Source organism: Copadichromis virginalis, linkage group LG6 (genome assembly GCF_057382275.1).
Source record: "Copadichromis virginalis isolate Kocher_CV1m ecotype Utaka linkage group LG6, C_Virginalis_male_GT1.1, whole genome shotgun sequence".
Lineage (NCBI taxonomy): Eukaryota > Metazoa > Chordata > Actinopteri > Cichliformes > Cichlidae > Copadichromis > Copadichromis virginalis.
This window is the reverse complement of record NC_140623.1, coordinates 2,448,670-2,473,169: the sequence shown is the minus strand read 5'-3', so window position 1 is coordinate 2,473,169 and position 24,500 is coordinate 2,448,670. Positions and strand designations below refer to the sequence as shown.

The 24,500-nt window shown below is 41.3% G+C and overlaps 1 protein-coding gene across 3 annotated transcripts in view; it reads right to left on the bottom strand.

Moving 5' to 3' along the window:
- The window catches only part of LOC146706913 (heterogeneous nuclear ribonucleoprotein L-like), a 48,618-nt gene extending 24,396 nt beyond the window's left edge, over window positions 1–24,222 (bottom strand). Inside the window, exon 1 of one of the 3 annotated variants that reach the window (XM_085458209.1) lies at window positions 23,634–24,222. In XM_085458209.1, coding sequence (XP_085314335.1) covers window positions 23,634–23,807 — 174 coding nt within the window. In that variant the 5' untranslated portion in view covers window positions 23,808–24,222. The remainder of the gene's footprint in view (window positions 1–23,633) is intronic. The other 2 variants (XM_085458210.1, XM_085458211.1) reach the window with 2 other exon arrangements.
- Window positions 24,223–24,500: the final 278 nt, after the last annotated feature.

Sequence of the window (24,500 nt, the reverse complement as noted above, 5' to 3'; positions counted from 1 at the left end):
AACAGCAGTCGCTTTCTAAAACATCGGATATGTATCGGATTCAGTACCACATACGAAAGTGACCCAGATCGGATTTGAAAATATCGGATTTGCGCCGTTCACACTGTCATAGCATGATCGGATATGGGTCGCATAGGGTCAAAAAAATCGGATTTGATGCGCTTTCGCCTGCAGTGTGAATGTAGCCTAAGAGTAGCTGTAGATAATATTACATCTGTGAGATGATTATTGGTCATTTTTTTCTCTAATGACAAAAATTTTATTTGTGAAGAAGTTCATGAAGTCATTACTAGTTAACGTTAAAGGGATGGTTGGCTCAAGAGAGCTCTGACCTTTTGTCAGCCTGGCTACAGTGCTGAAGAGAAACCTGGGGTTGTTCTTATTTTCTTCAATCAGTGACGAATAGTAAGATGTTCTGGCTTTGCAGAGGGCTTTCTTATAAAGCAGCAAACTATTTCTCAAGGCTAAATGATGATCCTCTAAATTTGTGACATGCCATATCCTCTCCAGCTTACGAGTCATCTGCTTTAGGCTACGTGTTTGAGAATTATACCACGGAGTCAGGTACTTCTGATTTGAGACCTTAGTTTTCACAGGAGCTACAGTATCCAGAGTCATACGTAGTGAGGAGGTAAAATTATTAACAAGATAATCGACCTCTGTTGGAGTAGTGTTCAGGTAGCTGCTCTGCTCTATGTTGGTACAGGGCATTGAAGATGATAACAGTGGGTGGATTGTATTCTTAAACTTAGTTACAGCGCTTTCAGAAAGACATCTACTTTGACAAAGTCTACTCTCCACTGCTGTGTAATCAATTATTGTAAATGTAAATGTTATCAGGAAATGATCAGACAGGAGAGGGTTTTCAGGAAAAACTGTTAAATGTTCAGTTTCTATGCCATATGTTAAAACAAGATCTAGAGTGTGATTAAAGTGGTGGGTGGGTTCTTTTACATTTTGAGAGAAACCAATTGAGTCTAATAACAGATTAAATGCCATGTTGAGGCTGTCATTTTTAGCATCTACATGGATGTTAAAATCACCCACAATAATTATTTTATCTGAGCTGAGAACTAAATCAGATAAAAAGTCTGAGAAATCAGACAGAAACTCTGTGTAAGGCCCAGGTGGACGATAGATGATAACAAGTAAGACTGGTTTCTGAGTTTTACAACTGGGGTGGATAGGGATGGGTATCGAAAACCGGTTCTTGTTGAGAACCGGTTCCCACTGTTTCAATTCCTTGGAATCGTTTGCCACTTTTAAATACGATTCCCTTATCGATTCCAGTCGCCCCGAATGACGTCATCACGTTGAGTAGCGTCTTTTACCCAGTAGGAAACACGGCGCCTGAGCGGCACAAACGCTCAAAAGTTTGGTTATACTTTATGAGAAAGGATGACAACAGGGCAACGTTCAATACTTGCAAAGTAGAGATTTCATCAAAGGGAGGAAACACTACGAATATGCAAAAGCATTTGCTCAAAAAACACGCGATTGCTTTCAACGAATGTCGTGTTTTTGATCCGCTCCGGACTAGCGAAGCTCAACCCAGCAGCAGCGGTAGCGTTTCCACGTCCTCTCCCGTTAATACTGCAGGTAACTAATCAATTAGCATTGCATATTATGTTAGCGCGATTTACCTTATTACAAAACCTGCTATTACTGTGCATCTAGATAACCATGATGAGAGAGACAGAGTCTGGCTCAGATGCTGGCAGTTCTCGCTGCAGTCTACCGGTAGCGTCTCCTTTCAGGCCAGGATAGACGAATGTCACCCAGCAGTGTCTAAGTTTGTGGTCAAAGGCTTGCACCCATTTGCCACAGCAGATGCCCCCGATTTCACTTTGGTAAGTGAATGTGTTTAATTGTAGGCAGGACATTACTGGATATTCTTGTGTAATTGCTACAGAATAATTAAGTGTGCCTATGCGAAGGCACACTTATTACTATTTTATGTTAAACTTTGTTATTGCTACAGAAGAATATTTATTTTATTATTTTACATATACATTTTTTTTCCTGGGGACCCTGTGACACCCCATTGAAGAGCCGTAGGCTGTGGATCTCTTAAGATCTCACTGTTGGGTTTGTAAGGCCATGTTACTTCTAAATTTCTATCTTGTTCAAAGAGAAGATATAAAACACAGTTCTAAGCTAATCGACTTTAGTGTTCTCCTTTTTAAAAAAAAAGAATCGATAAGAGAATCGATAAGGAATCGAATCGTTAAACAGAATCGAAAATGGAATCGGAATCGTTAAAATCTTATCAATACCCATCCCTAGGGGTGGACAAGGCTAAGTATCAGGCTTTCAAATAAATTAAAAGTCTGTCTGGGTCTTTGGTTGATTAATAGGCTGGTGTGAAAAATTGCTGCCACACCGCCCCCTCGGCCTGTGCTTCGAGATTTCTGGTAGTTAGAATGACTCGGGGGTGTGGGTTCATTTAAACTAACATAATCATCCGGCTGCAACCAGGTTTCTGTAAGGCAGAGTAAATCGATTTGTTGATCAATTATTAAGTCGTGTACTAACAGAGACTTGGAGGAGAGAGACCTAATATTTAATAATCCACATTTCACTGTTTTACTCTTTGGTTCTGATGTGGATATTGTATTGTTCTTTCTTTGTGATTGTTTATGTTTAAGTTGTTTATTGCTGGTTTTTAGTTTGTTTTTTGTCTGTTTGGGAGCTGACACAGTCTCTATGGAGATGGGTTTTTGGGGGGGTAGCAGGAGGAGAGAAGCTGCAGAGAGGCGTGTAAGACTGCGACTCTGCTTCCTGGTCCCAACTCTGGATAGTCATATTTTGGGGGGTTTAATAAATTTGTCCATATTTTTAGAAATGAGAGCTGCTCCATCCAAATTGGGATGGATGCCGTCTCTCCTAACAAGACCAGGTTTCCTCCAGAAGGTTTGCCAATTATCTATGAAGCCCACATCGTTTCTGGGACACCACTCAGACAGCCAGCAATTTAAGGAGAACATGTGGCTAAACATGTCACTCCTGGTCTGATTGGGGAGGGGACCAGAAAAAACTACAGAGTCTGACATTGTTTTGGCAAAGTTACACACAATTCAATATTGATTTTAGTGACCTCCGATTGGCGTAACCGGGTGTCATTGATGCCGACGTGAATTATGAGTTTACTGAATTTACGTTTACCCTTAGCCAGCAGTTTTAAATTTCCATCAATGTCGCCTGCTCTGGCCCCTGGAAGACAATTGACTATGGTTGCCAGTGTCTCTAGCTTCACATGTCTGAGAACAGAATCACCAATTACCAGAGTTTGAGCCCCGGCGGGTGTGTCGCCGAGTGGGGAAAAACGGTTAGACACATGCACAGGTTGGTGGTGTACCTGGGGCTTCTGTTTAGGACTATGCTTCCTCCTCACGGTCACCCAGCCGCCCTCTTTCCACAGCTGCTTGGGGTCTGCCGGGGAACAGCTAGCGGAGCCTACGCTATCTTCGGCTGCACCAGCTACAGGGGCCTGGCTAGCTACGGGTGAATGAAGGGTGCGAAGTCAAGTCTCCAATTCAGTAATCCTGGTCTCCAGAGCTGCAAATATGCTACATTTGTTACAGATATCATTACTGCTAAAGGAGGCCGAGGAGTAACTAAACATCTGACACAATGAGCAAGAAAGTGCAGGAGGGACAGGTGAAGTAGCCATGGTGCTAACGAGTCGGCTACGAGCTAAGCTAAGCTAGCAAAACAGTACAGAGACAGTGAGTGAATACTTTGGCTATAAATTAGGTAGTGAGTACACAGAAATTGGAAGAAGGCGGCTGTCATTCCTATCCTAAAGACAGGCGACAACCGAGAATGTAAAAACTACCGGGGCATCAGCTTACTGTCCATCATCGGCAAGGTCCTTATGAAAATAATTCAATCACGCCTTCAAAAGCACCGTGAGATGACCAGCCGGGAAGAACAGGCCGGGTTCCGACCCGGACGAGGCTGCAGCGACCAGATCTTCACCCTACGTCGACTCATGGAGGAACGAACCTACGATGGCTCGACCAGCCAGGTACGTATTCATGACCAAGTGTCCGAAGAATTCCCCATCATGACAGGGGTCCGGCAGGGCGATGTGGTGTCACCGCTGTTGTTCAACATCGTCATCGATGCGATAATGCGCAAAGCATTCGAGGGCCGCCGCGGAGTCCAAGCCTCGACCGATCGATTTATCACTGATCTAATGTTCGCTGATGATAGCGCCATTTTTGCCGAAGACGACACCGAGGCAACTCACATCCTCTATGACATCGCCCGGCACTCCAAACTGTACGGCCTCAAGGTTAACGCCGAGAAGACCAAAGTCCTGACCACCGACGGCTCACCAACGATCGTCCACCTTGATGGTGTGCAGATCAAACAAGTCCAACAATTTCAATATCTGGGGTCCCTCGTCGAGGAGAAGAAAGTGGCATCATCAGCGGAGATACGCTCCAGAATTGGGCAGGCGGCGGCAGCATTCGCCTCCCTGCGCTGGTGCGTCTGGAAGAAGAACAACATCTCATTGGCGACAAAGATCCGCCTTTACCGAACCCTGATCCTGCCCATTCTACTTTACAGCGCAGAGACGTGGACAATGCTCAAACACGACCTGAGCAAGCTCGAAGTTTTCCAAATGCGTTTCCTTAGATGCATTCTCGGCGTGGCATGGCCCTGTATTCAACAAGAGGATGAGACAGCTGTACATTATTAAAACTGTCTCTTGGATGGAGAGATGCCCCCAAATCACAAACTGGGAAGTACATCTGTGGGATTGCTTTGTGTTTAAACCTGTACAAGTACAAGACTAAGTGTAAGCATATGTGTACAATGGGATAGCAAGAATGTCTGAGGTGGAAGAATTTGCCATACATGGAGAATAAAATGGCAAGAAAAATAATAACAAGAAAGCCAAGACTGAAGAAAAAGTCCAAATGACAGAGCTTAAAATGTACAAGTGCCAAACACAGACTACTGCAGAACAAGTGAGAGGCCAGGGAAGGAGGATAAGGTTAGACAGAGACAGAGCTGTTTTCAGTGGAGAGCCACATGTCACTGGGCTAAGGATTGTCCTGAAAAGTAGGAAACTGAGGCTGCTTACTCGTGTGAGAAGGGGAGGGGTGATAAGACACTGCAACAAAAGGTAAAAAAGTAAAACAAGAGACACAGATGCAATAAAAACAAGACAGACATTTGCGCAATGAAACCCAGATTAATGACACACACAATTATTGTGTGCAATGAAGATGAAATGAAGACCAGCTTACACTTATAAACATGGCCATATCTCAGATTGCGGCTAAAAAATGCCTGACAGACACACCTGTTATCAAATGCTAAGCCTACTACTTATAAAAACTTGATACAATTTCTGCTCTGGGGTGCAGGAGAACAGGTTGACTTTTGGAAATATGTGATGCTATAGAATCAGTGATCAGACAAGCAGACTGGAATCAAAAACCAAAACTTTTTATTAAAACTGTAGGAACGGAAGATATTCCAGTGACTAAACAATATACAAAAGATTTACAATGCAAAGAAATTGAATGTGGATCTTTTAAACAAACATTCCTGTTGTCGCCATATTGACCAGTCAACTTGTTGGGTTGAGAGTCTATGTGTTAACTTCAATTTACAACACAATTGTCAGTGTGTCAGGGAAAGATGACTTGATAATAACACAGTGAGCAAAATGTTGCAGATGGTTAAATATCATGCTGATCTGCTGCTGTAAGCGTATGAGTAGAGACTCCAACAGATTGCTGCGTTTCCTGTTTGTGATGAACTGGTGAGGCTTGTACAACAACACACACACATTCATCAGACTACACAGTAACAAGCTGACCTCATGTAACACCACGTGTGTTTAAGGGGGGTTGATGAACAGTTTTTTTAAATATATTTTTTTAATATTTTATTTTTGGCTTTTTTTGCACAGAGCAGTGAACATTAAAGCAGAGGGAGAGAGAGAAAGGGGAAGACATGCGACAAAGCCCTGCAGCATATCGTTCATCCCAGTGAGCTAAACCGGTACCCGGGTTAATGAACAGTTTGAGAAAGTACAGAGAGAAACAGGAAACTGAGAGAGTACAAACAGGCAGTGTATACTGGAAAATACATAAGTGTAATTCTCACTGATGAACAAAACTATTTTTACAGAACAAAAACTGAACAAGATGATTGTCAAGATATGTTGCTACGGTTAAAACCAGTACAACAGTACAAACAATGGGAAGAAACTGACATTCCAGGGGTAAAGCACTGTAATGGGGTGTTTGGGAAGCATCTAACAGCATATGATTGTGTTGTAAGAACTGTTCACCTGCTGAAAAAAAGTTCTCTGTATACCCAGTTGGAGCTATGCCAGTTGGCCCCTGACTCTCCAGAATTGTGTGATATTGCGTAGCACTTATGGGCAAATAGTAAATATGATATGGGGGGAAATGAAAGGCGCTCTTTCATTGGTGGTGACTGGTAAGTCTGAGTTAAGACCATGTAAGCATCACTAGAAGCAGTTAATGTCATGGACTGTGTGTGAGGCAGGCAGGATTGGACCCAAAAAGCAGACTTGGCAGGCAGGACTTAACACAAAAACAGAGCTTTATTGCTGGAATGTTGAAGCAACAAAACTGAACTGGAGAATACAGGAAACTAAACCAACACAGCTGGGTATGAGGAAGATCGCGACCCAGGACAGAGGGAGACGCAGACATAAATACACATGAGGGAACAAACCACAGGAGGGAACACAGCTGAACATGAACTAATGAGAGTGAGGAAACAAAACTGAAATGCACTGAACATGGAACGCAAGACTGTCACAATAAAACAAGAAACAAAGAGTGACATGAGCTTGACAATAGAGCATGGATGTGTGGCCCAGGCCCATAGAAAACAGGTCTGGCCCAGAACTGGCACCAAGCTGGCACTTCTGACTGACTGGTGTCAGAAGTTGCAAGGTCTGGCAATGATGGCACTATTTATGTTCCTATTTTAGTTAGAAGACCCAAATCCCATGTTGCAATACTATACTGCTATGGTAGCCAATGTTTCAAATGCAGGTTTGACAGGTTTGTGAGTGTACACTTTATCCAAAACCTAGTAACAGTTTAGTCATCTTTGCCAGTGGGTGGCAATAGCTGAGGCGGTAGAGCAGGTCACCTACTGATCAGAAGGTTAGTGGTTTGATCCCTGGTTCCTCCAGTTTGCATGTCAAGAGTGTGAATGTGTATCAATGTAGTTAGGAAGCACTCAGTTAAAAGAAAGTGTGTGATTGGGTGAGTGTGGTATGTTGTATAGAGCACTTTGAGTAATCCGGGAAACTCGAAAAGCACTATAATCAGTCCATTCACTGTCTGAACAGAGTTTTGTCATGTTACTTTTGCACTGTTTTGCATGTTCTGGCACATGTTGTTATTACATGCCTTGATTAAGGTACACATTAGGCTGACATCTGGGGCCAGAGCTGAAACTGTTCTGGGCCAGCACAGGGCCTGCAGTGTGTCTACAACTGGCCCGTGGCTCCACACCACTTACAGATGGCCCACATACCGCAAAGAATGACGGCCCTTTGGTGGCCCAGATCAGGTTTGCCAGAGGTAATCCACACATGGACCAGCACAGGACCACCAGTGTGTATACAACTGGCTTTGTGCTGGCCCATGTGTGGGCCACCTCTGGCAAACCAGGTCTGTCCACCAAAGGGCCGCCATTCTTTGCGGTATGTGGGCCATGTGTAAGCACATTGTGTGGGCAAGATCCGGGCCATACCAATTTTGCTATGTGGGTATGTGCTGATTCCACTCAGGTGTGCCAACCTCCCCCATAGCCCCGCCACAGTCACCTATCTGAGACATATGATCACGTCCAACAGTAAGTCACTGTCTCTGAAAAGGATTACTGGGAATCAATCCATTCCAAAACCTCAAAAACTGACAAATCATTCATTGTGGACCACTCTACCACATTCTGTATCTCTGATCCTTCTGCAAAAAACAACTAACTTGACATTTCCAGTAGCACAGTCTGGTATTAGCTACTTAAAAGATGCACTGTGCTACACCATGCTGGGTTTAACACAGTAGGTGTTTTAACCTTGACATTTGACACTACTCCCCACAGAAGCAGATGGTAAACCACATGATTGCATAGTAGCTATATCTGAAATCCATTCGCCTAGATCTACAGGACACACCACTGGCTAATTCTGATCAGGTGGTCATTGTGTATGGTTTGACATCATGCAACCCAATCACTGGTAAAAATCGAGTAGGATGAGTGTGCGTTGATGGGAAAACAACTAACTGTAAGCTGTGTTTAATGCCATGATGCACCTCATTATCAGACTGATGCTTACATGACACATGAGGATTTAAACTCCTGACTGCTTAATAGACACAGATTGTCCACACAATCTGTGTTTTTTTTGTTTTTGGTTAACGCTTGTGCAAAGACTGTCCATGCAATACTTATCCCTTTGCAAAAGTTTTAACTTTCTTTTAATAAAACAGTTTTGATGCTCAGTTTTTTTTCCACAACAGAACACAAACACATACACATGCGCATAAAAAAACCAAAAACAACAAAGGAGTCAGGACAGGAAGCCAGATAGTGGTCTTAAACCACGAGAAAAACAGACAAAAAGAGCGTTCCTATACCCCTACCCCCACCCCATGTTAAAACTTATCATTTAATCTTCTCTGTGCAGCCGTTAGTCCATAGCAAACCAAGATGCAGTAAGAAGCAGCAGAAATCACGTTTGTCACATTGCAGGAGTGTGGCATGTAGCCAGAAAAGATAAGACAAAATGAATGCATTATTTTCTTCTGTATATCACAGCAGTGTGATATGAATCAAGATATCTAAAATTATCACAAGATTCAAGGTCAATAAGAGAAAACAAAACAAAGATACTGCTAAAGTTCGTAAGTGGTCCTGTTGCTCATACTGCTAATAGAAGAAAAATAAATGTTTTGCAGTTTAGCTTATATGAAATTGGAAGTGCATTCTTGTCATGTTTCACACAATATATATATTGTTAGCTTGGCCGTCAAAGAGAAATTTGCCTTTTAAATTTCCCAAATAGTTTTAATTTGATTAACACAGCACAAAACATACATATACTGATAGCAATGTAATCGAAACAAGCTCCACCTCAACGGATTATTTCAGAAGGGTATTTTAGATTTGTCAGAAGAAGTCTTAGCACAGTTGAGTGCAGTTGCAACACCCCCCCCCCCCCCCCCCCCCCCCAAAAAAAAAACAAAAAACCTGATGCCTACTGTCGGAAAATCTCTCAGTACAGCTTTCTGTCTCAGGAAGAGGTTGAGCAAGCATCACACTTTTTGCAACCTGACCTTTTTTATACTGCAGGTTGAGGCGGTAAGTTTACTGTGCAGGAAACGCACTCAAGGTCTGACTGGCCGCAAGCTGTTTTTAAGTCTCTGAGGGGATGACGTCTAGAAGGTATGATAACAGCATCAGTGCAGCACTTTGCATGCATGGACATGCAGATCTGCTGACATAAAGTCCTTTTCATGTCAGACATGCTACAGCAACAACCTCTCTTGGTCGCCCACATAACACATCATTTATATAAAATCATTCACATATTTCCAACATGATTAGGACATGATTAATCTTCTGAAGACTATTCAAAATGGAATTTCAGACAAATTTATTGCTAACCTATTGGTTTATTTTGCTGAATTCATACTGCATTAGAACTTTCTGACAAGAATTCAGCTACTTTCAGTGTTAAAGCATTTACCTTTAAACTGTAGTGCTTCACTAAAAAGACCAGTAGATTTTACTGTTAACTTTGATTGCTGATCAGTTTTACTTGTTGAACATCTTGATGCTTGCTCAATCATCCAAGTAAGCACATCCCAGAAAGTTGATTCTGTACTTCTGGACAAAGTGAAAATACTACGTCCAGATGAATAGAATCAACTTCTGTGATATCTGTTGATTCATTTTTAAAACTTTTTAAGCTATGCTCATTTTGCCTAACAAACAAAACCCAGGATAACAATATAAAAGTCTCTAATTAGCTCTTTATCATCTACTTGAGGAAAAGGTTTGTCATCACTGATACGGAAGTAGGCACAATGTGTGAAATCCTCACAGCTCATTAGCCTTCAGCCCCTGACATCAAAAACAGTTGATGTCAGAAATATTTAAGACTGTGGTCTCAAAATGATGAGTATATGCTCCACTACACCTACAAAGGAATCCGTTGCTCTAGCAACATTGAACAAGAGGCAGGTGGTTGAATTATGGATGGTGTTGGTGAAGTAGGAGAGGTGTTACCAATGTACTCACAAGCTTTACTTTGTGCTGGTAAGAGCACTGGAATGTGGTTACCATGGTGACATTATAGTTAAGATAGTGACAAGATAAAGCTGATGACTTCCCTAATGCCGTGGAAACCATACATTTGTTTTTTTGGTGAGTGCATGTGTCTTTATCTAGTGTACGAGAGAGAGAGTGTGAGAGAGAGTCTGAGGCTGAACAGTGAGTGACATGTTGCTTTCCTGCAACAGACTGCTGCATCATTACAGTTCTATGTGACATTGTGCTTGACGTCTCTTAAGCCTCCCCCACCTTTGAGTCCCTCTTCATCACCTCTTCTCTCTTCATTTTCCTCATTTCCTCATTTCCTGTTCTTATTCTTCCTTTATATGATAAAGTATATAAAATATATTATCTTGGTCAGTGTTTAACAAAGCTAAAAAGGTCACGGTGATAGATAATTTATATTTGCCATCACACAATCAAGTACAACCTGGATTTACCACAGGAAAGATTTTTGAATATTTTATTATATATTGTTTTCATTTTATCCAATGATGTATCGTTTTAACCACAAAAAAAGAGTTTAAAGTGGATTATTTTTCTCAAAATCAACATTAGATCATATGTTAAAAAAATGCTCTTGCTCTTAGATCTGGTAGCATTCAGGATATGACTTGAACATCGTCACCAGCACAATAATATCAAGCTTCCTGTACATGTGTTTAATTGCTAGATATATAAAGCTGTAACTCTCTGAAGTGTGGTTTAAAGTTTGAACTTTGCTCCAAATACTTGTCACATCTCCATAATAACTTTTTTAACCCAGAAAAATATGAGATTAAAAGTCTTGTTTGCAAAAGTCTCCTGGCCAAGACAGATATCAGCTGAATCAGCAACATGCGACAAAGAGTGAAAATCCATAATTACTACCACATTTTTAACTAATGCATAATCATGGGAAAGAAATGTAAGAGTGTTCATCTATAAAATGCTGAAATAGGAAGCAAGCAACATTTGCAGTGTCTATATAAGGAGTGCCCGTTTACCGCTTTTGTTACAGCGGATACTTCTCTGTAGTCTTTGATAATATGTTGCTGAAGTGTGGTTTCTATTAGAGTACTCCAAATAGCATACCTAGGTGCACAGCCGTCACGCTACACCAGGCAGGAAAACTAAGTACTTTGCTCCAGATAAATAAAAAAGTAGGATCTGACAAAGTAAGAAAAAGGACTATAATATACACATGGAAGGATAATTCAGAAACAGATCAGAGGTGACGGCAGAACAAAGGGGGAAGCAATTAACAACAGCTGAAAATGCTATATGGATGTAGCACTATTACATTGCTCATTGGTTTTGGACTGAACTGGCATTTTGAATATTAATGTTTTGTCTATCATGTTGTTTTTGGATCCAGAATTTATCTTATATGGATGAAAGAAAGGCATCCTAATTTTGCAGCTAATGCTAATTACCTAGAAAGATACATTCATAAACTGTCACAGACCCGGCTCTGGAGGACTCAGGGGTCCATGAGCAGTGGTTATTATTATTGTTATTATTATTATTATGACTATTATTTGGGGTCTGTGTCGTCTACTGTTTTGTCCACGTTTGTATGTAGAGTGCGTGTGTCTGCTTCTCTCTCTCTCTCCCCCCGTCCTCGGGGCTGTTGACGGAAGCGCGCGTCGTGGGAGAGGCGTGTCCGGGCGACTGTCGTCATCGGGAGTCCCTCTTTGCTCTTGCAGCTGATTACCTGACCAGCTGGTGGTAATCATCCCTCCCGGCTAGGAAGAGGTATTTAACCTGGACTCGTGGCGACAGTCGACGTGGGATTATTACTCTTGACCGGTATAGTCCGTGCTAGGCGTGTGGTCTTGATAGTCGGCTAGCGTGTGTGGCTAATTGTGGTTTTCCCTTCTTCCTCCAGGAAAGTCGAGCGAAGAAGCGAGTTGGGGAGCACACAAACTAAGGGAGCTACAGCACGGGACGCACTGGGAGCAAGGGATGAGCACCATTGGCAAATTACATCTCTGAGTTAATTGTTGGACTTACCTGTCTATTCACTGTAAATAAAGTGCACTGTGGCATCGCAGAGTCCTGCATTTTGGGTCCTACTTTCCTCATCCCCGTGGTCTGCCAGCCAGACCGTGACATAAACTGTATTAGTACAACATGGAAACACAAATATCAACTCATCCTTGAATCTTGAACCTTGAACCATCAGTGAAAAATAATGGATAACAAAACACTAGAATTGCCTTCATTAAAACTGAAGCATAAACGTCTTGGATCATCTGTATTACAAAGAAAATCCACAACCATAAACTATAAAAAAATGCTCCAAAATATGGCGACAACAGGCACACAGTGATGAGGTCTAGCAAATTTCATTCAAAACATCTGTCAACCAAACCCCTAGCTCAATTATCCAGGAGGATGACTTAGAAAAAAATCAGCCCACTTGGAGTTGTTATGAGGGTCAAGCTACCGCTATATATTGTGTCACAGGCCAGGTGGAAGAAAAGCAAAGCCAAGAGAACTAAAGGTCAATTCAAGCTGTTCTACCATGGTGTAGATATAAAGAAAAATGGCGAAGGGATAATCTTGAAGAAAGAGTATGTGAATTCCATTGTGGAGGTAAAGAGTGTCAGACAGGATGATGAGTTTGAAGCTGGAAATTAAAAGTGTGATGGTAATTCTTCTCCACAAAACAACTGGATTAAGAAACAAACCAAAGGAAAAGATTCTGGAGTGAGTAGGATGGAGTGGTAGAGAGTGTCCTCAGGGGGGAGAGACTGGTGATTGGAGACTTTAATGGACAGGTAGGTGAAAATGAGATGATAAGGAGGTGTTGGGTACACCTGATGCTGTTAAGAAGAAGAAATAAGTGAAGACAGAGCCAAGGACTAAGTAGCAAAAGTTGAAGAAGGAAGAATGTTGCACATACTTCAGTTAGACTCTGGGTGGTAGGAAACAGCTACCAAATCAGTTACCATATCTCACAAACAGCTTCTTCCCTTGGGCCATTGTCAACAAAAACTATCCCCCCATATCCCACCTTACCCCTGGCCACTCATCTCACCAATCGGAGCCATGCTATGAATAACCCCGCTCACAAATTGACTTTATTCAGATTGTCTTCTCTTTGCACTACTTCCAAGCATGTTGCACCTTGTTCTCCAATGTGTGCCTTTCTCTTATTTTTGTATATATTTCTCATTTTGTATGTATACCTCTTGATTGTATATATTTCTCCTGTTTCCTATTTATTCCTGCTGTCTTTCAACACAGTTGGTGTGGAGCACCCACAATGTTACAGTACATGATCAATGACAATAGCTATTCAATTCAATTCAGATAAATTCAATTCAATTTTATTTATACAGCACCAAATCACAACAACAGTCACCTCAAGGTGCTTTATATTGTAAGGTAGTCCCTACAATAATACATAAAGAGATAAACCAACAATCATATGACCCCCCCTATGACCAAGCACTTTGGAGACAGTGGAAAGGAAAAAACAGGAGGAAACCTCCAGCAGAACCAGGCTCATGGAGGGGCGGCCATCTGCCATGACCGGTTGGAGTGAGAGAAGGAAGACAAGACAAAAGACATGCTGTGGAAGAGAGACAGAGATTAGAATCTAAAGACACCCTGGTGGTTTGGAAGAAGTAATTACTGAAGTTAACTTAGGAAGATCAACTGGAGAAAAAAAAGTGAAGAGCTAAAATTATTAACAAGATAATCGACCTCTGTGGGAGTAGTGTTCAGGTAGCTGCTCTGCTCTGTGTTGGTACAGGGTATTGAAGATGATAACAGTGGGTGGATTATATTCTTAGACTTAGTTACAGCACTTTCAGAAAGACGTCTACTGTGATGAAGTCTACTCTCCACTGCTGTGTAATCAATTATTGTAAATGTAAATGTTATCAGGAAATGATCAGACAGGAGAGGGTTAAATGTTCAGTTTCTATGCCGTATGTTAAAACAAGATCTAGAGTGTGATTAAAGTGGTGGGTGGGTTCTTTTATATTTTGAGAGAAGCCTAAGTCTAATAACGGATTAAATGCCATGTTGAGGTTGTCATTTTTAGCATCTAAATGGATGTTAAAATCACCCACAATAATTATTTTATCTGAGCTGGGAACTAAATCAGATAAAAAGTCTGAGAAATCAGACAGAAACTCTGTGTAAGGCCCAGGTGGACGATAGATGATAACAAGACTGGTTTCTGAGTTTTACAGCTAGGGCAAACAAGACTAAGGATCAGGCCCTGTGCTTCAAGGATGCTGGTAGTTAGAGTTATTCGGGGGTGTTGATTCATTTAAACTAAAGTAATCATCCTGCTGTAACCAGGTTTCTGTAAGGTAGAGTAAATCAATTTGTGGATCACTTATTAAGTCACAGTAGCATAACCACGACAGACCCGATGACCGCAGGTTCATGCTTTTGAGCATTTCACACATTTTATTCTTCTGGTTGCTGTTCACAAGCTCAGCTGCAGCTCAACAGCTGCAAACCACATACACCACAACAACAACCACACACTCAGGACCCAGTACTATTTATGCAGGGCAGCACGATGAGCCCATTGCAGTGTGTTGGCTTCTCCTGCAGCTGTGCCACAACCGTGCCCCCCACATTCATGTACTAACAGAGACTTGGAAGAGAGATACCTAATGTTTAATAATCCATATTCCACTGTTTTACTCTTTGATGCTGTTGAGGATACTCTATTTTTCTTTCTTTGCAATTTTTTATGTTTAAGTTGTTTTTTGTCAAAGGGGATGTGGTTTAGGGGGATAACGGGAGGACAGAATTTGCAGAGAGACGACGAAGACTTCAACTTTGCCTCCTGATCCCAACTCTGGATAGCCACATTTTAGGGGGGGGTTAATAAATTTGACTAGATTTCTAGAAATGAGAGCTGCTCCATCCAAAGTGGGATTGATGCCATCTCTTCTAACAAGACCAGGATTCCTCCAGAAAGTTTCCCAATTATCTATTCTATTCATTTCTATTCTATTCTATTCTATTCTATTGTACTCTATTCTATTCTATACTAGTCTAGTCTATGAATCATAAGTACATACAGTTGTAGCGCAGAGGGAAACGGCCAAGAAGAGGTACTCAGGTACTCACCGAATAACTAGTCAAAGATTTTGAGTTGGTGATGTGCGTCAAGTTAGGATGATTAAGGACAAAATGGAAGTGTGCTAACAAGCCAATAATGTGCTGAGAAGACTAGGGGTGTGTTTGAGGAGCTGATGAACATAGAAAATGAATGCGAAAGAAGGACAGTTGGTAAATCAAGAAGAGTACAGGTGTAATAGGATAGTTAGTAATAGGAAGTGAGGGCAGCTATGAAGAAGATGGAGAGTGGACAGGCAGCTGGTACTTACGATATACCTGTGGAGAAATAGAGATCTCTAGGAGACAGGACAGTGGAATCTTTGACTAGACTGTTTAACACAATCTTGGAGAGTGAGGGGATATCTTAGGAACAGAGATGTGCGGCAGTACCAATTTTCAAAATCAAGGGTTACAACTACAGAGGGATAAAGCTGATGAGCCATATCATGAGTGGAGAGGTGACAACAACAAGCAGTATACCCTTATGCCAAGAAAAAGCACTACAAATGCAAAGTTTGCCTTGATTGTGCTGATGGAGAAATATAGAGATGGTCAGAAGAAGTTAAGACGTGTATTTGAGCATATAGACAAAACATATGAAAGGGTTTCAAGAAAGGATCTGTGCTACTGCATGAGAAAATTATTTTTGATGACAGAGAAATACACTATATTTCCAAAAGTATTTTGGTATTCAGCCATCAAAATAATTTAATTCGGGTGTTCCAATCACTTCCATGGGCACAGGTGTATAAAATGAAACACCTATTCCACAGTCATCTGTTAGTGGTGTTGTAACAAAGTGGAAATGATTAAAAAATGACAACAACTCAGCCACAAAGTGGTAGGCCATATAAAGCTATCAATAGCTACAGACCTCCAAACTTCAAGTGACCTTCAGATTAGATCAAGAACAGTGTGCAGAGTGCTTCATGTAATAGGTCTTTTGCACTGATAAAACAAGGAAAGAATCTAGAATTAACATCTGACAAAACAAAATGCTGACATTGACAGGAAAGCACGTTCCTTGAAAAAACGGAAAATTCACAATACATGGACCACAAGCTGTAAAGTATTCATAAAATCAAAGGAACACTGGAACAAGCCAAAGTGTTGGTCATCAGAAACATTGAGGAGCTGGACAAATACTGATGTTCATCTTAAACTAGAGGTATGAATACACATGTGACGTGACACACAACACCCCATATGGCACAGTCTAAAAGATCTTCTTCTGCATCCAGCAACAAAAACAATATAATTCAATGGAATACTGTTTATGATAAACTGAAACTGAGAACATTTCAGTACACAGACTATAATGTTCTGGACTTGGAAAAGCATATAGGCCAGGAAATTATAATTAATAATATATATAATAAATACTTATCAATATACAATAGACACTAGAGTTCAAAGGTTCTCTGATGTCTGGAGAGATGTGCACCTTAATACACAGTCACCGCAAAAACACACTACAACCAGTGCAACACAGCAGGCAAATGAGCTGCCTTTCAATCCTTGCCTACAGATCATCAGAGGAGATTTTGGCTGTAAGATACACACCACAGAGAAGTCAGAAGCCCTCAGAGAGCAGACTAATTAAAAAAACAAAACAAAAATAAAGTTGGTAGTAGTTGAAATGTGGACTAAAATTGTGTTTGTCATCAGGAAGAGGTCTATGACTTCATCCTTTACCTGTAAACCTATTAGGAAAAGTCAAAATTGTCTTTATATGCCCTCGCTACCTTGCTTGTCTTTTTATAAAGTGGAAGGAAGCTTCCAGTAGCAAACTCAAAATACAAAAACATGCAAAAGCAAATTTTGCCGAATGTACTGAAGAGTTAAAACATGTTCTGGATGTTTGATGAAAGGAAGGAGGGCCATAACAGGCACAGAAGTCTATTGCATTCATTTATGGTGACCAGGGCTCGCAAAATTTCAAAATCCCTGGTAGACCTTCGGGCAGGGACTCTTCAGTTTTTGGTAGCCCAAAATAAATTTAAGTAGCCCAAAAAAAAGAGCAATTTTTTGATTGATGTTTTGTTTCCTGCTTGGTTTCCTTTACAATATTATACATTAAAGTATAATATTGTAACGGAAACAAAACATTAATCAAAAAATTGTTGAAACACAAATATGGGCAGAAATCTGTACCATCAGAAACTGAATATGAATAAGTTAAATTTGAATTTGAATTGCTCAGATTGACTCTGAATTGTAACTTGAATAAATGTTTTTAAAAACTGAATATGAATTATCCTAATTTGAGGGTACAAGATGACAACTTTGGAATTCTACTAGAAACAGTCGATCATATTTGTTTGTCAAAGCTGAATCCAGGGCAAACTACGCTAAATTAGCGTTTTGAGCTAGCAGCTACAATAAGCATAAAAGTTACCGTACGGCTATCATTTGTTAACATGACGCTTGTTCTTATACCTGTGATACATTTATTACCAACCTGAGAGTTTATCCGCTGGTCATTCGACATGACGAATGACTTCTGAAATCTTAATTCAGCTCAAGACGCTGTAGATTCCTGTCAGTAACACTTTCGGTCCGCTAGTAAAACGTAGTTCTATTAATCTGCGCTCATTACTCTTGAACCGGAACCGGATGTAAGTCCCAAAAAGCTGAATTTTGGAACTGAAACTGAATGGTGAGAAGTGAATCTGAAATTATTCGAGAGCTAAATTTTTAAAGGATAAAATACGGTTTCAAAGCAAATTAATTCATTTTCAAAATATAAAATTCAATTTCAATTTAGTGATGATCATTTTCAGACCAATAAATTCTATTTCAAATTAGGATAATTCATATTCAGTTTTTAAAAGCATTTATTCAAGTTACAATTCAGATTCAATCTGAGCAATTCAAATTTAACTTATTCATATTCAGTTTCTGATGGTACAGATTTCTGCCCATACACAAATTACAACATTGAATAAAAATTACAATCATCAACTCAAATACTTGGTTCTAATTGAACAGAAATTTCTATGAACTTGTAAGAACTGTGTAGGACATGAATCAGTCTGTGTCAGATCCTGAATTTGAAATTTCCACTGAAGTCACGGGTAAGAGGCAAGTGGAACCAAGATCTAGGCCATTTGCTTTTTGAAGTTTGCAAAGACTGCTTTGAAATTTTGCCAGTGGTAGTTCACTCTTTGCAACATAGTACGCTGTTCTAAACAGATTTTTCAGGTTTATTTTTAGTATGTTATTTGCAATTGGTGTTTGTTCTGGGAAAGATATTGCAGACTGAGCAATAATGCATTTCTTGCATTTTTCATGGGTTCTAATGGGGGCCTTTCTTAAAATTACTGGTCCCAGTAACAAAGGCGCTTGTCGACTCAGAAATCGAGGGAGAACCAACAACACACCAGGCAGAACATTATGTTATTTACACGGGTGCACATAAGTGGTCCACATGTGCACATTCGCTGTCAAAATAAAAGACGCGCACCAGATAAGCCTACCACATAACTTTTCCGTTTTGTGGTAGGCTTTTCTTTTCCTGTCACTTCTTCACCAGGGTGAAGAAGATCTATGCCATTTGCTTTTTTGCAGGGTGAAGAAGTGGCTCAGCAGAACTAAAATATATATCCTGCTGCTTTTACACACACACTCACATAACGCTCAGCGATTCTCTGCACGATCAACCTCTCACATGTTTAAGCTTGCTGTGGGAGATTTCACTTGTCATGTTTGCATAGTAAGCTAACGATTGATAAGACGATGTCAGAGGAAATTATCGTCACTCACCAATCAGTACTGTCACTCTCTATCCGGTCGTTAAGCGATGACGTGACAAATCCTAGTCTGCGTTTAATATGGCTTTTGTGTTTGTTAACATGTTTAATATTTTGTATTTTCTTCTATTTCTAGAGTCACAGCTACGACAGTGCGACTCTAGGAGCCTGTGGAAAGGACTGCGGACTATAACGGACTATAAACGACCAGCTTCTTCAATGATGAATGCCGATGCTTCACTGGCTGATGAGCTGAACACGTTTTATGCTCGCTTCGACGGCGCAGCAATTAAAACAACAAACGGCTGCGCGCGCTCGGAGTGCACCAGTGAAGAAAATGCATTCGTCATCACAGAGCATGCCGTGAGGAACAGCTTCAGGAGGGTGAACACCAGGAAGGCAGCAGGACCAGATGCAATCCCTGGCCGGGTCCTTAGAGCCTGCGCTGATCAACTAGCACCGGTGTTCACGGAGATCTTCAACCTCTCCCTGGCCCAAGCTGTGGTTCCCACGTGCTTCAAACGGTCCATTATTGTCCCTGTTCCAAAGAAACAACAGCCCGCTTGCCACAATGACTGCCGTCCAGTAGCACTGACTTCAATTGTGATGAAGTGTTTTGAAAGACTGATGAGAGATCACATCACTTCTTCACTTCCTCCCACCATCGACTCACTTCAGTTTGCTTATCGTGCTAATCGTTCCACAGACGATGCCATATCTCACCTGCTCCACACATCCCTGAGTCACCTGGACACTGGCAGAGGGAATTATGTTAGGATGCTGTTCGTGGACTACAGTTCAGCATTCAACACAATAATTCCCTCTAAGCTTTTCACCAAGTTGACGGATCTAGGACTCAGCTCATCACTGTGTCAGTGGATCCTCAACTTCCTCACAGACAGACCCCAATCAGTGAGGGTAGGAAAACAAGTCTCCCCCTCCATCTCACTCAGCACTGGAGTGCCTCAGGGCTGTGTTTTAAGCCCCCTGCTGTACTCACTGTACACTTATGACTGTGTAGCCACATCCGACACCACCTCCATTGTCAAGTTTGCTGACGACACTGCTGTTGTGGGCCTGATCTCCGACAACATCGAGACGGCCTACCTGGAGGAGATTAGGAACCTGGAGACCTGGTGCCAGGAGAATAACCTCCTCCTAAACGTCAGCAAGACTAAGGAGCTGATCGTGGACTTCACTACAAAGCAGGCGAGGAATTACAAACCCCTCATCATCAGTGGCACGCCAGTGGAGAGAGTGGACAGTTTCCGATACCTGGGTGTCCACATCACTCAGGACCTGTCATGGTCCTGTCACATCAACACCCTGGTTAAGAAAGCCCGTCAGCGTCTCTTCTTCCTCAGAAGACTTAGAGACTTCCATCTGCCACTGAAGGTGCTCAAGAACTTCTACTCCTGCACCATCGAGAGCGTCCTGACGTCAAACATCTGCACCTGGTTTGGGAACAGCACCAAGCAGGACAGACGAGATCTGCAAAGGGTGGTGCGCTCGGCAGAACGCATCATTCAATCAGAGCTCCCTGACCTGCTGTCCATCTACACCAAGCGGTGCAAGTCCAAAGCTAGGAAGATTATGATGGACCTCTCCCATCCCAACAATGGACTCTTCTCACTGTTGAGGTCTGGGAAGCGCTTCCGCTCCCTTAAGGCCAAAACAGAGAGAATGAGGAGGAGCTTCTTCCCCCAGGCTATTCGGGCCCTGAACCAGGTGTAGGACTGGACTCTCCCAAACACGTCACTATAAGACTGGACTCTCACACACGTCACCACACGCACCACCACACATTTCCTATAATCCTATAATTCCTATAATTTATAATCCTTATCTTTATAATCTCTTCTGCTATTTGCACATTCTTTACTGTAAATTCCTAAGTTAATTTGTAAATTTTTGTAGTAAATTGTAAATATTGTAAAACTTTTCTTCTGTCATTTAATGGTCGGGCATTGTACAGCTACAAGCATTTCACCCCCATGTCATACTGTGTATGGTTGTGTGTGTGTGACAAATAAAATTTGAATTTGAATTTGAATTTGAATTTGAATATTTAATCTCAAAAAGCTCCTAAAACAGTCAGTGATCACTGTTGACCTCCCTCGGCTTTTATTACCGCTAATCATTTATTTAAGCTCAGTTTTTAAAACCTTACGATGTAACTACAGCCCAGCACATGCAGCAGTATATGAATGACTAACCTCGTATTGTTGATGGATTATCTCAGTTGTTCTCCTGGCTGAAGTTTGGTCCTTTTACAGCATCCTGCCATGCGATTACATTTGTTCCTGACCTGAACACTCACGTTAACTTTTATCGAGTGGAAAAAAAAAGTTAGCTTGTTTATATTATGCTAACATAGCTGTGTCGCTAGCGGTCACGTAGCACATCATTATATACCAGCTAGCCAAACTTCAGTAACCCTACAAACGTCACTGCTGTTTAGTTTTCTGTCTTCATTTATGCTGGGAGTGATAGCAGAGCTGTACGTTTTAATTTGTTTCCAAAACCCCGCAGTCAGGACATGCTATATTGTATTTAGATAGAAGCTAGCGAGCTAACTTCCTGCTAACTTCTAACTCCGTTAAATGTCATAAATTCCGTTTTCATGGATGCCTGGGTGTTAAACTCAATTGTTACACCTGGTAGAGCAGAACGCTGATCATTTTATTAAAGATGAAAGACTTTAGACAGTTTTTCAACTCTCAGTAATGCCATAGTGATCGTTTGATATATGGACCTGCAGCGGAGTTTAGGCCCAGACACGGCAGACTTAACGACCGGATACATAGTTCGCGCGATTGCAAAGTGAAAGCAAAACACAAGCGCAAATTCAAACCCGATTTCAATATGTCACATATTGGCTCACTGATGCCAATGACATAATTACCCAGCTACATTTCCGAAAGAATGCAAAAGCACTGACATATGCTCCTGGCTGCATGCCAAATATCCTTGGGCAAGATACTAACCCCATGTTTGCCTACTGGTGGTGGTCAGAGGGCCTGATGGCGCCAGTGTCCGGCAGCCTCGCCTCTGTCAGTGCGCCCCAGGGTAGCTGTGGCTACAATGTAGCTTGCCATTGCCTGTGTCTGTGTGAATGGGTGAATGACTGAATGTAGTGTAAAGTGCTTTGGGGTCCTTAGGGACTGACTAAAGCGCTATACAAATGCAGGCCATTTACCATATATTTTACCTTCCTATGATAGTCCGACGGGCAGGGTAGAGATAGATTTTGGTAGCCCGACTGGAAAAATCGCTAGCCCCGGGACGTCGGGTTAGCGATTTTGCGAGCCCTGGTGACTATATGCTGCTTATATCATCTGAATATAAGTACTCAATTAATGTGTTTTTTTACGGTATGAAGCCACAGCTTTGAGGTAGAACTCAATAACGGTATTTTGCTTGAGGAAAATAATGATCTGTCCAGACTAAGTTTGATAAACTGCTAAACAAATGTGTGTAATAAAAAATAGTAATAGTTCTTAGAACGATATGGTCTTCTTAAAAACAACATAGCTTAATATATGAGCAGGGCCCAGAAAGGAACTGACAGAAACACCAGGCGGGCAAAACACCAGCTACTGGTAGATAAAGCAGTCCCTCAAGTGACTGCTGAAAAAGCCGCTAGGAAAGCCTGGGGAGGCCACTAGAGTGGTGGAATATGTACACTACAGTGCAGATTCTATATCCAGGCTGAAACAGCAAAGATCCATGAGTAAATCAGGAATACGGACACTACTCATCATGTATGTTATGATGCAGAGTACACTTGCTGACTGGATGCACGTCTACAAGTTAACATATAAAGATCTCCATGGAGCTCAAAGGAAGGAAGAATGCGAACAAAAAGTTTTAACATATCCATTCATCCATTCATTTTCTTGCACTTATTCAATTCAGTTAATTCAAAAAATGATTCATCTTTAAATAGTTTCTAACCACCAGTCTGGGACATGGTATGGCTGGTGTGCTCATCCTGTTAAAAGTTCTTCTCACTCTCCACATATGCTCATAGCGTACATCTGCGGGTTTTCTATAATATTGTTGGTTTTTAACCTTACAATACAAAGAGAGTGGACTGTTCTGAATTATAAAATCACAAATGAATTAAACTGAGTTAACACGAAGCTCCGGACTGGTTAACTTCCAACACATTTTTCTTAAGCACGTTAGTGATCGTCGTGACGATGAAAACGGGTTACTGCCACTTGTTCCAAAGTTACGCCGTTTATGTAAATAATGACTGATAATAATAAATGTAGAAACTCATTTATATTCCACTCTGACTTTGTACTCTTTCATTTCTCTTGCTGTCTATTTTAATCATTAACATAATTTTCAGACCCTTCCAGTTGTTTGTAAATCGTATGAAAAAATGTTAAATATTTACATTTTATTTAGATACAGAAGGATTAATATTGTGTGCCTCACCTTCCCTCCGCTCCTGCGGTTCTCAGTGCACCCGTTCCCCGCTGCCTCCTCAGCGGCAGAATCCTCCTCCTCCTTCCCGTCCTCTAGCTCTTTTACACCGGTCTCTTGTTCCGTCCGGAGCCGCTTGGCGACCTGGTAATATCCTTCTTTTCTGTCTTCGCTCTCTTCCATCATAGAAGAGAGGAGAAAGTCACAAATTTTCGGTAAAAAGGAAGAAGAGACGTTGCACCTGCTACTCTCGCTGTCTCTCGCTGTCTCTCAGGTCAGCTCCAAAGATCGCCAAAACAGGAAGACGTCTTACATTGCTCATTGCGTGTCATGGTTTGTGTTGTCTTGCAGGCACACTTATTTTCTTACAACACTGGGTGGCTTTTTGTTGTTCTTGTTGTTCTGTTTTTTGTTTTTGTTTTTGTTTTTTTATTGAAACAAATTAGACTTACCATTTTTGTAGACTCACCTTCACATACCCAAGAGGTAGTGATGGGAAGTCTGGGTCTTTTCTAAGATTCGTCTCTTTTGGCTTGCCTGCCTTAAACGCAGATTAAGCGGGTTTATATGTGTCCGTCTTTTCGGTTGCACAGATGGGGGAGAGCGGTTTTCACACGTGCCTCCTGTGCAGTCCCCCAAGATCCTGCGTGTTGCTGGACGCGGATGACGTACACCAGATAACATGTTAATAAATAAATAGATGTTAATTTTTCTCAAGGTCTAAAACTTCATTATGATCAAGATTGAAATGTTAATGCTAAAGAAATCTTAAATAAACGTTAAAAAAGCCTACAGTGCGATAGTAATAACATTGGAATAATACTGATTTATAGTTATCCCGTTATTATTGCTTGTTGATCTATTTATAGTTGGCCAGAT